The sequence below is a fragment of the Balaenoptera physalus genome, assembly GCF_965194825.1.
Source record: "Balaenoptera physalus genome assembly, chromosome: 19".
NCBI lineage: Eukaryota > Metazoa > Chordata > Mammalia > Artiodactyla > Balaenopteridae > Balaenoptera > Balaenoptera physalus.
Window position 1 is genome coordinate 41274484 of NC_138900.1, and position 14817 is coordinate 41289300.

The 14817-nt window shown below is 42.4% G+C and overlaps 1 protein-coding gene across 2 annotated transcripts; it reads left to right on the plus strand.

Moving 5' to 3' along the window:
- Positions 1–327: 327 nt before the first annotated feature.
- On the plus strand, positions 328–13263 carry GINS3 (GINS complex subunit 3). Of its 2 annotated transcripts, XM_082439525.1 has the most exons (3): positions 328–3928; positions 10992–11225; positions 11595–13263. In XM_082439525.1, the coding sequence occupies exons 1-3, from the start codon at positions 3743–3745 to the stop codon at positions 11823–11825; spliced, it is 651 nt and encodes a 216-aa protein (XP_082295651.1). In that variant the 5' UTR covers positions 328–3742; the 3' UTR covers positions 11826–13263. The 2 variants fall into 2 exon arrangements, with proteins under 2 accessions (XP_082295651.1, XP_082295652.1); XM_082439526.1 differs by lacking the exon at positions 10992–11225.
- Positions 13264–14817: the final 1554 nt, after the last annotated feature.

Consider the following 14817-nt stretch of genomic DNA (forward strand, 5'->3'; position numbering starts at 1 on the left):
ACTAGAGAATGGACTTGAGGATATGGGGAGTGGGAGGGGTAAGATGTGACAGGGTGAGAGAGTGGCATGGACATATATACACTACCAAATGTAAAATAGATAGCTAGTGGGAAGCAGCCGCATAGCACAGGGAGATCAGCTCGGTGCTTTGTGAACACCTAGAGGGGTGGGATGGGGAGGGTGGGAGGGAGGGAGATGCAAGAGGGAAGAGATATGGGAACATATGTATATGTATAACTGATTCACTTGTTATAAAGCAGAAACTAACACACCATTGTAAAGCAATTATACTCCAATAAAGATGTTTAAATAATAATAATAAATAAGGACGTCATAGGCAGAAGCAAGACTAAATAGGAAGCTACTGAAAAATCCAGGCAAGGGATGATGGTGGCCTGGACCAGAGTGATGAGCAATGGTCAGATTCTGGAAATATTATGAAGGCAGAGCCAACATTTGCTGATGGACCAGTTAAGGGTGTAAGGGAAGAGGAATCAAGGAACATCCTAAAACTTCTGGCTAAGCAAGCAACTGGAAGGATGGTGTCCAATATATGTCTTTGTTTCTTTCCTTACCCCGCCCCCCAGTAGGTCTTCCGCTGCCCCCACCCCTGGATTTGGATTTCTGTCACTTGCATCACAGCCTCCCCACTCAATGGAAGAAATTTAGAAAGCACTGGTATTCAAAAAAACACAGATTTAATGCTGCTTGTAGTTTTGCTTTATCTAAAGTCTGTATATGCTACACAGTTCTACAATTCTGCAATCTTGAAATGATTACAGTGGGAAAATTACTCTGTTTTTCAGGGATCCAGCAGATACCTTTCAGAAGACAGAAATTCCATATATTGTAAATATATTGAATATACTCTGAATATTATAAATATACTGAAATTCTGTTCAGTGTAATTCTGGTATGTAGATTGGTTGGCTGGGGACTAAGGGACACAAGCTTTCTTAAAAAAAAAGCATTGCTGGCTCTTTAGGCTATAAACAAATCTATACTTGATAAACTATGTGCCCCTTTTGTCAATGAATTAATGTAATTGTTTAGCATCATAAGCTCAAACGTTCACTCATTTCACTTTTTCTGGCTTATTCACTTACTAGTTCAAGGAGAAAACAGACTAAATAGAGAAAAAACATACAAGAAATGAATAATAGTTTCATGGATAAGCCAGGACGTTAAATAAGAAAACCAAGGTACTCTGATTTCATCTTAAACACTGGATTGTTACCTTAGTATCAAAATAACTGTGGTATTTGAGTTTAGAGCCAATATTCTAGTCTCTGTACAAAAATAATGCCTTTCTTTGGCACTGATAGATCATTAAGCATCCACCTCAACAGTCTCAACATAAAAAATAGCTTACTCTCTTTGTCAGCAAATAACCTGTATTGCCTTCAATTAGACAAATTAACTTATATTTTTATCCCAAACTATATCCAGTACCCTACATCCATTCATCCTAGAAATCGTAAGTTTTGGATATGAATTATGTTTATTTTTGTATTGGATTGTGTAGCAAACTGAACATTTAAAATATGATAAAGAAAAGGACTCTCATGTAACTACCACAAATAGATAACCCTGGCGGTCCAATGCTTAGGACTCTGTGCTTTCACTACGAGGGTGAGGGTTCAGTTCCTGGTCGGGGAACTAAGATCCCGCAAGTCGAGCATTGCAGGGAAAAAAAAAAAAAAAGATAAAGAAAAAGACTCTCATGTAACTACCACAAAATAGGTAACTGAAAGTTCAGGGCTGGTTTCTCCACTGGGCGGCACACCTGCCTGTTCAGCGGCTCCTGGACTCCATGAGTGCCAAATCGAACATGTATTTTGCCTCAAACCGCCCATATTCCTGTGCTCTGTACAGCAATTAGTGACACCTCCATCCCCCTAGCCAACCAAGTTAAAAACCTGAGTCATCTCTGACCCGCTCTGTCCTTTCCTTCCTATATCCGACTGCTTGCCAGGTACTGCCCACGGAACAGCTTCCAGACCGACTTCCCTGCATCTAATCTCTCCCTTCTTCACCCCACTGCCAGAATTCTCTTCTTAAAGCTCAGATATGTGTTACTACTTGCTCAAGAACCTTACACTTTTTCTCCCATTTCCTATGGAATAGTCTAACTCCCTAGAATAGCACCCAAGGCTTTCCATAACGTGGCCCACTCCCCCACTGCTTCTGGTTTTGACGATGCACAGGATTTAACTTATATTGGTCACTGAGTGATGACACAGAGTGGTCAGTGCCACTGAAAGAAGCTTTATTGCTCACAGTTCCCAAGGGAAGGGGGCACATCATGCCATGCAGGGCCACACAGGGAAGTACCAGGGTCAGTCAGGAGGCACAAGGAGCAAGGGGAGAATATGGCCCAGAACCTTTACTGTGGTTTCTGTGGGAAGAAATGGGTGAGGCAGAGTAGGCAAGTCTGAACAGACTTAGGATTGGATAGTTTGAATAAGGTTGGTCTCTTAGTTGTCCAGTTCTTGGCCCTGGGGTGATTTAGGGCAGGGGAAATATTGGCTTGGTATGTGGGAGTTAGATAAAGGAAGTGATTGGGATACGGGCTTTGGATCAGTTGCTTTGTACATGGCAGGCAGGTTCATAAGCAAGTTGTTTGTTACTCTAGGAATTAGCTCACCCTGGGAGGAACAGTTCCCCCGGGGCTGCAAGGCCCCAAGATGTCAAAGCATCATAAAATACACAAAATAAAAAACATGGTTAACACACATTCCTTTCCTAGGAACCCTCTGCTCACAGCTCTAGTCGCCCCAGAAAATGTCCTTCTTCATGAAATAAGTTCTGTAGTGCCTCTCAACACTCTGCCACCACCCATGCCCCTGAGCCCCCAAGTCTGGTACCTGTAACATGACCCCTTCCCTGTCCCTGTGGCACTGACACAGGCACCCAATCTACAGAGTGGCTGGCCACCTATGACCAATGTGCCTGCCTCAAAGAGATGAACGGGGCCGATCAGATTTCCTCTTTTAAGGATTTAAAATAAAAGCCACAAAAGGAGATTGCCACTTGATGTTAAGGTGAACTGGGAGGCCCTGAAGTAGACTCAGGACCTTTGCAAGCCATGTGTGCTCGTGCTCCACCCTTCCTGCCACTCTACACCTCCTCCAGAATACTACAAATAGTCCATAATAAGTATCTGGAGCTAGTGCGAGAGTTTTGTTTTGTTTTGAATGTTTCTTTCAAGTACCAAGATTAACAGATATTCACAGAGATTGACAAACTGTAGTAAACAGGTTAGAACGGGTCAAGCCTGGGAGAGAGGGCGCAATGATATCTTTTTTTAAGCCCCCAAACGTGTTGCAAAGTGTTTTCAATTTCATATAAACGTTTAAAGGACCACATAAAGACAATCCAGAGCAAATGCATCTTGCAGTTTCAAAGGCATTTCCAGCTGCTTTTTAAAGCTCTCACACTGGGCTACAGAGCTGCACAAAATCTTCGGGCGGATCCACCTACTGCTCCCCCTCCCCTGGGTAGCGCTGAACCAAATCCGCAGACTTTGTCGATTGCTTCTGCCTGGGCAGACCCGCCTGGATCGACTGCTCCTGCCTGGCCCGTCCCCGGGCGCGGTAAAAGCGTTTGAATCCAGGCTGGTGGCCGCAGCGACATCCTCAACCCTCACAATCCTGACCAGCCTCAGCCGCCTCCTCTTTCTTTTACATCCCTGACTCTCCCGAAGCACAAGAGTGGAAACGGAGAAGCTCAAGCCGCCGCGATGTCCGAGGCTTATTTCCGGGTGGAGTCGGGTGCGCTGGGGCCTGAGGAGAACTTTCTTTCCTTGGACGACATCCTGATGTCCCACGAGAAGCTCCCGGTGCGCACAGAGATCCCTATGCCGCGCCTCGGCACTTTCTTCCTAGACCGGAGCGGAGGGGCCGAGACTGACAACGCGATCCCTCAGGTAAGCGATCCGGCCCGGAAAGACTATAACTCCCGATAGGCCTTGCGGGCTTGGGGCGCCGCGTGGCCGGGCGCGCTGCCCTCTGGGATCTGTAGTTTTATGGGGAGGCAAGGCCGTGCGTGAAGGAGTCTTGTCCGCTGGTCCCCCGCCGACCTAGCCTTCGCCACCCCTACGGAAACTAAATTTATACTGGGTCGTCAGGCTCCGTGCAACACGGATTTCATTTTTGAAACTATCCATATTCAGCAGTGTGTTTTCACCCCTACGTGTGTTGATGCTTAAGGATTGGCGCCTACGGAATACTTGAGGACCAGGGTTCTGATCACTTTTGCCTTAGAACACAACAGTTTTGGGTTGTATAGAGTAGATGATGTCTGGGAACCGCAAATTGCTAGATTCATTCCTGCGTAATGAAGACGGTATCAGCAACCATTTCCTGAGGGCTTTAGTGCCGGCACGGATGGGATGGGGGGGGAGTATCCTTTTCCATCTATTACCCCTTTAGTCCTTCAACAACCCTATAGTTAGGTGTTGTTACATATAAGGAAATTGAAGCCCAGAAAGTTTGGGCCAGGGTCTCATTGTAAGTGGTGAGCTGGGATTCGAACCTAGGACTGCAGGACTTCAAATTCGAGTTTGTCCCAGGAACATGGCTTGTAATGGTTATTTTTGATTTCCTATTTAACCTAAGTTTTGTTTAGAAGGGTGCTTTTGTTTGGTCTGTTTTGAGTTAATTTTTATCAAAGTAAGGCATATGCAGAGTTTAAAAACTCAAATGGTACCGAAAGATTTATAACAAAAAGTAGCAGGCCCTGCCTTGCTTCCCTCATGCCCCTTTCCATTTCCACATGGTCTGTCTACTTTTTCATAGTTTCTTCAAAATTCACCTCCGTATTTCTAAATAATGTTCTTAAATTTATCTTGATTTAAAAACAAATTTAGACATTATTTATTGACTTTCCATTATAGTAGTTAAGGATTTAGTTCTCTTACACAGTGATATACAGAGGTATCGTCCATATTTTATTCATATTTCCTTCGTTTTTACTTAATGTCCTTTTTCTGTTCCAGGATCCCACCCAGGACACCAAATTGCATTGAGTAATCATGTGTCCTTAGGCTCCTCTTGGCTTTGACAGTTCATCAGACTTTCCTTGTTTTTAATGACCATGAATTTTGTGGAGTGCTGGCCAGGTACTTTGTTGAGAATGTTCCTCATTTGGGATTTGTCTGATGGTTTTCTTATGATTAGACTGTGTTTTGAGGAGGAAGACCACAGAGGTAAAAGTGCCGTTTTTACCACATCGTATCAAGGGTACATGCCATCAGCATGACTTATCATGTTGATAGATACCTTGATCACTTGATCGAGGTGGGGTTTGTCAGGATTTTTCTCTGTAAAGTTACTCTTTTTTTCCACCTTTCCAAACTGTTCTCTCTGGAAGGAAGTCACTATGTGCAGCCATACTTACGGAGCGGTGAGGTGTGCTCCACTTCTTTGGGGGCACAGTGTCTGCATAAATTATTTGGGATTCTTCTGCATGGGAGATTTGTGTAGGAAGGTCTTTAATGACATTTAATTTCATTCATAGACACAGGACTATCAGATTTTCTTTTCTTGTTTTACTCTTGGTACCTTGTTTTTTTCCCCTAGGAATTTGACTATTTCATCTAAATTTTCAAATATAGTGTTATAATGTTGTTCAAATATCCTTTTACTATCTTTTAAACCTCTTTACAATTATAGCTGTGTCCTGATTTTTATTCTTTTATTTTTTTTTAAGTAAATTTATTTATTTATTTTGGCTGTGTTGGGTCTTTGTTGCTGCGCGCCAGCTTTCTCTAGTTGTGGTGAGTGGAGGCTACTCCTCATTGCAGTGCATGAGCTTCTTATTGCGGTGGCTTCTCTTGTTGAGGAGCGCAGGCTCTAGGTGCGCAGGGTTCAGTAGCTGTGGTGTGCAGGCTCAGTAGTTGTGGTGCACGGGCTTAGTTGCTTCACGGCATGTGGGATCTTACCGGACCAGGACTCGACCCCGTGTCCCCTGCATTGGCAGGCGGATTCTTAACCACTGTGCCACCAGGGAAGTCCCCTGATTTTTATTCTTGATATCAAGAAATTATGATCTCTTTCTTAATTAGTCTTACTAGGAGTTTATCACTTGTGTTAGTCTTTTCAAAGAACTAAGTAATGGCTCTGTCAACTTTCTCATTTGTACTTTTTTTTTTAGGTCGTTAAATTCTTATCTTAACTGGTTCTTTCCTTCTACTTTCTTCAGACTTGATTTTCTTTGTTCTCTTCCACCCAGTCACATTTTGAGATGGGTACCTAGGTCATTGATTTTTCAACTTTCCTTTTTACATTTTTAGCTGTGCATTTCCTCTAGCTTTAACTAGATTTCACAAGTTTTAATTTGATTTTCTGATTTCCATTGTGAATTCTTCTTTGACTCATGGATTATTTATAAGACCGGTGCTTAGGTCCAAACATTTGGGGATTTTACTATGTACACTTTTGGGTTTTGATTTCTGGCTTAGTTCCACAGTGGCAGAGAACACAGTCTGAATGATTTCAGTTTTTTGGAAGTTAACGCTTGCTTTAAACCCCAGCATTAAATCAATTTAACCCTTCTATATATGCTTGAAAAGCTCTATATTGTGAAGTCATGGTCTGCAATACATAATTTATATCTGTAAATTAGGTCAAGTTTGTTATTTGTTTTGTTGAGATCGTCTATATTCTTACAGATTTTTTTGTGTTTGCTATTTCTCATTTATCTAAATAGATATGTTAGTATCTCCCACAATGATTATAGGTTTGTCAGTTGCTCTTTTTAATTCTGTTAATTTAGATAGTATTTGTATTCTTCTTGTGGGTTTAATGACCTTTTTATTATTGTCACATGTCCCTCTTTATCTCTAGTAATGCGTCTTTCTTTTGATTACTGTTTGCATAACTTTTTTCCATCCTTCTATTTTCAACCTTTATATGTCTTTATATTTATATTTACGGTATGACTCTTTTAAGTGGCATATAGTTGGGGTTTTTTTGTTTGGTTTGACAATTTTTTAATTGGTATATTTAATGTATTTACATTTATTTAATTATTGATTTATTTGTGTTTATTTTTACCTTCCTACTATTTTCTTTGTGTTCCATCTGTTTTAGTTTCCTTTTTCTTTTTTGACTTCTTGTGTATTAATCAAATTTTTGTTATCCATTTTCCTTTTTATTATTTATTTTTCTGTTATTTTAGTGGCTACCTTAAATATTACACAATCATTTTTGACTACCAAGAATGTTATATGAATTACTACTTTCACCACTTCACAATCATGCTAGAATCTAAGAACATTTTAACTCCATTTTCTCCCTCCTTTCTTTTATGTTATTGTTGTCATGTATTTTAATTTGACTCGTTTTAAATCCTATAAAACATTATTGTCATTTATTGTTATTTTTATATTTACACACTTATTTACTCTTTCTATTACTCTTTTTTTTTCCTTCCTACATTTCCATATTTCTTGCTGGGGTCATTTTCATTCTCCCTTCTTGATTTCTTTACTCTGGGTCTTCTAGTGATAGATTCTCCATTTCTGTCTGTACAAGGGGTCCTAAAGACCAACGCCGGGTTCGATGATTCACTAAGAGGACCCACAGGACTCATCAGATAGTCATGCTTATGTTTAAATTTTAATACAGTAAAAGGATAAGAGCAAAATCAGCAAAGGGAAAGGGTTCATGAGATGAAGTTTGCAGGAAACTAGACACAAGTTTCCAAGAGTCCGGTCCCAGTGGAGTCATGCAGGACACACTTAATTCCAATAATGAACTGTGACAACATGTGTGAAATACTGGCTACCAGGGAAGCTCATTAGAGACTCAGTACCCAAGTTTTTACTGGGGGCAGTTTACATAGGCACTCTCTACCTAGCGCATACAAAGATTCCAGACTCCAAGAAGGAAAGCAGGTGTTCAGCATAAGCCACATTGTTTGTACAAACAGTGTAGGCGCATTGAGGCACTCTTCGCAGTTCCAGGAATGGTGGGAACTCTCCTGAAACGCAAATTCCCAGATACCAACCAAGGGTCATCTTTACAAGCAGGCCTTTCTAAGGAGAGCAGTCTCAGGCTGCTGTGTTAACTTTTTAGTGCACACTTTCTGTCTGGAAATGCCTTTATTTCCCCTTTGCTTTTTTTTTTTAATATAGTAATCTTTTATTTATTTATTTTATTTTTATATTTATTTTTGGCTGTGTTGGGTCTTCGCCTCTGTGCGAGGGCTTTCTCCAGCTGCGGCAAGCGGGGGCCACTCTTCATCGCGGTGCGCGGGCCTCTTCACTATCGCGGCCTCTCTTGTTGCGGAGCACAGGCTCCAGACACGCAGACTCAGTAGTTGTGGCGCACGGGCCTAGTTGCTCCGCGGCATGTGGAATCTTCCCAGACCAGGGCTCGAACCCGTGTCCCCTGCATCAGCAGGCAGACTCTCAACCACTGCGCCACCAGGGAAGCCCCTCACCTTTGCTTTTAAAGGATATTTTCACTCTATATAGAATTTCAGTAAGCAGTTATTTTCTGTCAGCACTTTGTAGTCGGCTTTAACTCTTATTGTTTCTTCTTTAAAGGCAATATATTCCTCACCTCCACTAACAGCTGCTTTTGTCTGTCTTTGTCTTTCAGCAATTTGAGTAAGATGTGCCTCGTTGAGGTCTTATTAATATTTATTCTTCTTGGTATTCATAATGTTCCTTGAATCTGTGATTTTATATTCCTTTTAATTTTGGAAAATTCGTGGCCATTATCTCCAGATATTTCTTTTGCCTCAATCTATCCCTCCTCCCCTTCTGGGATTCAAATTACATGTATGTTAGACTTTTTTTTTTTTTTTTAACCATATTCCATATGCCTCTTAGGCTCTTTTCTGTATTTTCTCTCCATGATTTAGTCTGGTTATTTTCTACTGATCTTTTTTCCAATTCATGATCCTCACTTCGTCTATGTTATATCTGGTAAACCTGTTAAATTTGACTTAATCTAGTGAGTTCTTAAGGTCAGTTATTGCATTTTTCAGCTCTGGAATTTCCATTTGATTTTTTATTTATTTTAAAGTCAGTGCCTAATTACTGTTGATATTTAGTGCCAAATATTGGACTTTACTTTTCTGTCTTCTTTCTTGGATCTTGACCCCTCATGTCCTGGCTGCTTGGGCAGCTTTGAACCAAATATTTTTCTCCCCAGTCCTGTGAGGTTTACCAAAAGCTCTGCTCACCCACCCCTCAAAGCCACCCCCACCTTTAACAGCAATTCTCCTCTGTGACAGTTTGTGCCTTTGTTGCCTCCTTAACCCAGTTACGCTTGCCTTTTTCTTTTGGATGTTTCTCTAACTTCTTGCATTCAAGATTATGAAACTTTGCTGTGGGCCCTGCCCTCCCTTCTCCTCCTCCTGTTCACCCTGGTGGTGTGTGGGTGAGGTGGGGAGGGGGGACCCCCAAATATATATCAGCCCAACAGCCCTAAGTCTCCTGCTTTATTATTAGGAAACAAAACAACACCAACAAAAACTGGCATCATGAGTAAGAACAGCACTGTCAGATGAGTTAGTTGAAGTTTTTTTTTGTACTGTGTCCTCAAATTTAACGGATTAATGTGTCTTGTATATATAAAAAGAAAACCTCTAAGAAAAACTCAGAGAAAGACAAATACTGTATGATTTTACTTATATGTGGAGTCTAAACAACAAAACAAGTGAACGAACATAACAAAATGGAAACAGCCTCGCAGATACAGAGAACAAACCAGTAGATGGTTGTTAGAGGGGAGGGAGGAGCAGGAGGAGTGAAATAGGTGAGGGAGATTGAAAGGTACAAACTTAATTACAAAATAAATGAGGCACAGGGATAAAGTGTTTTTTTAAAAAAAGTGGAGTCCATATGATCTTAATGGAGAACGTTTTTCAGATTCTCATTGGGATATTAAAATGCTAGCTAAATTTCTAGCTGTTTTATATAGAGCTGATTGCTTCAACTTGTAGCTTCTGCAAATTTTTAACTGCTTGTTTTTAGGAGTATAAATGTTACTTTTTTGCAGACCTTTGAGGTAAAAACAGGCCCTTGCATGTGCTATTCTTGTCTATGTTCATTTTAGTGTTTCTGCAGCTTGGACTGCAGAAACTGCTTGCATCGTGGCCACCTCAGCTATTTACTAATTCTGTTAAGGCTTTAAAAAATAGAGACATTTACCTTTTCTGTCATCTTTAAAGCTGCGTAGTGGGCTGGGGAGGGGCTGTAGCCTGAGCTCAGGCTGACCCCATTTTTCTTTATATTCCCCAGCACCCAGAGAGGTGCTTGGCACATAGTAGGTACTCAGTCAGTGCATATGTGGAATAGATGTTGAATCTTCAAAGAAAGTAGAAATGTTTACTATACCTCTGAAGTATCTGCAATTGGACAGTTTTTATTTATGTTAGTTAGAAAACTTTCCCTTTGTGCCACATTTTTGTTCTCGACTTTGTTTTTGGTATATAAATCCTTTTTCTCTCTCCATTCCATCATGACATAAAACTTCAGCCCACACAGTTCATTTCTTCAAGTCACAACTACATCTTCTGTATTTGACAGTCATTCCCCTAAAGAGAACAGGCGGTATTGATATTCCCTCAGGCCATGTGCATTTCCTTTTTGTCACACACATTTCCTACTATGTTACTTGTTTTTTTGTTTTTTTGTTTTGGTTTTTTTAAATTTATTTATTTTTATTTTTGGTTGCGTTGAGTCTTCGTTTCTGTGCGAGGGCTTTCTCTAGTTGCGGCAAGTGGGGGCCGCTCTTCATCGCGGTGCGCCGGCCTCTCGCTATCGCGGCCTCTCTTGTTGCGGAGCACACGCTCCAGACGCGCAGGCTCAGCAATTGTGGCTCACAGGCCTAGTTGCTCCGCGGCATGTGGGATCTTCCCAGACCAGAGCTCGAACCTGTGTCCCCTGCATTGGCAGGCAGATTCTCAACCACTGCGCCACCAGGGAAGCCCCATGTTACTTGTTTTTAAAACCTACAATCTGTGCGATACAGGGCTCAAAGCTTGAACTCCCCTTGTGGCTGGCAAAAGGACTTTTTGACAACAAGCGCCGGATCCTTTCTGTGGAACTTCCCAAGATCTACCAGGAGGGTTGGAGGACCGTGTTCAGTGCAGATGCCAACGTGGTGGACCTCCACAAAATGGGGCCACATTTCTACGGGTTCGGCTCCCAACTCCTGCATTTTGACAGTCCAGAGAACACAGACATCTCCCAGTCTCTCCTGCAGGCAAGTTATTGATGTGAAAACCTATGGCATTGCACATGTCTCAGGAGCCAGCCGTGGCAGCCACCAGATGTTACTCTTACCCGGGGAGTGTATGATTTATACAATCAGTTTCTTGTTATTCCGGGTCGGCCTACAATTAGACTGTGTTTGCTGATTATATATACACGTAAATATGGCTTGTCTGTCGCTCTTCATATTTGCTTGCTAAGAGTTGGGACCAACAGGAAGTCCTGGAAATAAGATACTTGATTACAGGTGGCAGAGGAGACGCAGACCTCCTTCTAAGTCCTCAACCAGATTCTTGCCTTTCGTGCCATTTAAATGTTCAGGGATTAAAATGTATCTGATTTCTCTCTCTCGCTTCTTCAGACGTTTGTTGGACGTTTCCGCCGCATCATGGACTCCTCCCAGAATGCTTACAACGAAGACACTTCGGCGCTGGTAGCCAGGCTAGATGAGATGGAGAGAGGCTTGTTTCAAACAGGGCAGAAAGGACTGAATGACTTTCAGTGTTGGGAGAAGGGGCAGGCGTCTCAGATCACAGCTTCCAACCTGGTTCAGAACTACACGAAGAGAAAATTCACTGACATGGAAGACTGAAGGCCAGAAGAACACAGAATTGCTTTCTGTAGACTTATCCCTCTGTGTGTCCTTGATAGGAGCCTAGTTGACCTTGTATAGGGCCAGAATCATGTCCCATCTTGTGACTTATTCCCTGCAGCAGTGTCGGGAGTGCTGCCATCTGGTGGGGAAACAACATGCTGGAGGATGTCCCTGGCCCTGTAAGCCTTCCAGGACTATCCCACCTGCTGACCCACAGACCAGACCTACTTAGCCCAGGAACCCAGAGCCAAGGAGAAACCAAAGTCCTTCATAAATAAGGAGCATGAATACCTATATCGCAATAGAGTTGGAACTGGGATTCCTCGTGCCTGGGAGTTTGGACAGCCTTAGATATCCAGTTTCACTAGCTCCAAAGGACGGGTACAAATGGGCCTTCCTAGCCTGTTCACAAAATGTCCTCTTGAGCTTAATTGCCTCATCTTCCTCATGGTTGCGCAAAGGACAGTACCCCCAGGATGCTGGCTCTACTTGTAAATATCTCCTGCCGCCTGCCTGTGGGGAGTTACCCAGTTTCAAAAAACAGTTGCCAAGAATAAGGAAGGAAAAGGGAAAGCCCAGTGAGTGGCAAGGCTTTTACTAAAGAGAAGACATTGCTTTCCTCTTCTGTGAGGAGGGCTTCATGAACTGGACTTCACATAACTCTACAGTCAGCCTAGGCGGGAAATGGTTAAACTGAGCTTGTTTTTGCCTCTGGATCTTTAGAGCCCCCGCACAGTTATTCCATGCTCTCCCTAGGAAAGCTGTCAGGGAGTCGTTTGGAATCGCAAAGTAGTTGTTAAAGGGTGTTAACCAGCCCTTATTACATTGAAATCAGGGCTTCAGCGTTGCTGGTTATGAAGAGCCCTGTTTGAGAAGCTTAGCATGGCAGATGTGAGTGGGCAAGAGACCTCGGTCATGGTTTTTTTCTCTTCAATAAGTTTTGCAATATTATTATATAACAGATTCCTGACCAGTTACTGAGACTCTGTTTAAGCAACCACAAAACTCTTTCCCTGGAGATCAAGGAGGAAACCTCAGGCAGAGTAGGAAACAGCATCCCTGGGACCCACTGGACTTTTTGAAGGGCAGTTATCTCCACACCATGGCTCCCCTTCCAACTTCCCACAACTAGTGAAAATTGCCTTTGTCGCTGGAAATTACAGTGGGATTTGGGTCTCCGGATTGTGCAGATGTCTTGATGCAAACTTAGAGTGTCAGAAATATTTTTTAAATGCCTGTTTTAAGATGGAGCTGATGTTTTTATAATTTTATTTTGGTGCTAAATAAATGATCCACTTTGCACATGAATACATTCTGTACAAGTACTATTTCTGTAACTCGAGTACTACAGATGATCAGGCAAAGCTATCAGAGAATTTTGTCTTTGATCGTATTTGACAATAATGCCCCAATAAATCCATGTTTTAGCAACTGCTCTTTTGTTTGCACAATACTCATAAATATGGGGGACATTCTCCATAGGGATGAGCCGTGTCCTCGGAAAGAGGGACTTGCATTGCTGTCACAGCACTTACGTATAGCCAGGGGCCCAGAGGTGATTCATAGTCAGTGAGAAAAGCATATTTTTTAACTTTTGGATTCACAGACAGCTTTGTTTTTAAAGTCAATCTTAAGGCTGCTGCCGTTTTTTTTTCTTATTAAAAAAAATTTGGCTCAGAGGCACATGCCAAGAATATGTGGGTACGCACGTGTAGAATTTATTCCATTTTAAATTTTGAACAAATCATATTACAGGGAGCTTCCGAAGCCCATCTCTAATTACAGATTTGCCTTCTAGGCTGTCAGTTACTAACCCTCTCCCCAGCAACCTTCCCCCAAATCAGTCTCTTGGTCCCTTCAAAGAGGTGAATTTTTCAAAATAAGTCAACAAATTGGCTCAGATACCAAATCACTCTTAAAAACAAGGGGGAATGTGTGCTCTTTCCCCTTAAAGGCTCTGTTCCCAGGTAACTCTGGTCTTAAGTACATACAAAAGACCTCACTGTCTTCAGGCTTTTTCCCTGGGGTACAAGTGGGGCTGCCGAGAGGAAGGGCCAAGGCTTTGGTCTCCCAGGTCATTTCCTCCTGCTCTCCTGACCTCTGCGTTTTGGATGGCTCCGTGGTCAGTCCTCGGATCTCTTCTAGCCATTCTGACTCCCTCCAGTGTCAAGTTTTAAATACCACCATCTATACGTTGATGACTCCCAAATTCCATCTCCAGCCAGACCTCCCTTCAACTCCAGACTTGCGGCCAACCACCTGCTTGACATTCCACTTCAACATCTGACCCCACATGGCTGAAACTGAGGCCCTAATCTTATTCTCACAGTCTTCTCCTATCATCTTTCTCATCTCTGTTTTTGACAACTACATCCTTCCCTACTGCTCGGGACAGAAACGTAGGAGTCCTCCTTGGCCGTCTTTCTCTTAACATCTTTTGGGTCAACCTTCAAGTCATTGGCAGAACCTTCCCGCCTCTTCCTCACCTCCACTCCTGTCCGGGATGGTTGAGGTCACCTCCCAACTCCTTCCCTGCATTCATTCACCCTTCCCCGCCTTCAGACTCTTCTCACCAGAGCAGCGACAGTGGTCTTGTTCAAAAATAAATCAGATCTTATTACTTCTCTGCTTAAAACCCTCCCTTGTCAGAAAAAGGCCACTCTGCCATACCAGCACCATTTGTTAAAAAGTCCATCTTTACCCCAGTGGTTTGGTATTGAATTTTCTTACTGCTTCCATAGCAGAAGTAATTTGTTCCTTATTTTAAACAAAAATTTCACCTTTGCCTAAGAGATTTCTGAACATTTTATAGAGCTTCTTGTTAATCTCTGAGCACCACTGGACCTGAGAAGTTTCTGGACTACTGTGTCTGATGTAGTGAAATTGGAATGCAGAAATATTGAGCAGCTCACTCAAGTTCCTACAGAAGTCAAGTCCTGCTCTGAGTCTTTCTGTTCCACCATCCTTCAAGAAATTCCTGGAGAGCTTT

Bases quoted from the DNA above. Each gene is read 5' to 3' on its own strand.
- GINS3 (XM_082439525.1), top strand. From the start codon at position 3,743: ATGTCCGAGGCTTATTTCCGGGTGGAGTCGGGTGCGCTGGGGCCTGAG. The intron at 3,929-10,991 runs GTAAGCGATCCG...TGTGCGATACAG, and splicing joins CTGACAACGCGATCCCTCAG to GGCTCAAAGCTTGAACTCCC. The intron at 11,226-11,594 runs GCAAGTTATTGA...TCGCTTCTTCAG, and splicing joins TCTCCCAGTCTCTCCTGCAG to ACGTTTGTTGGACGTTTCCG.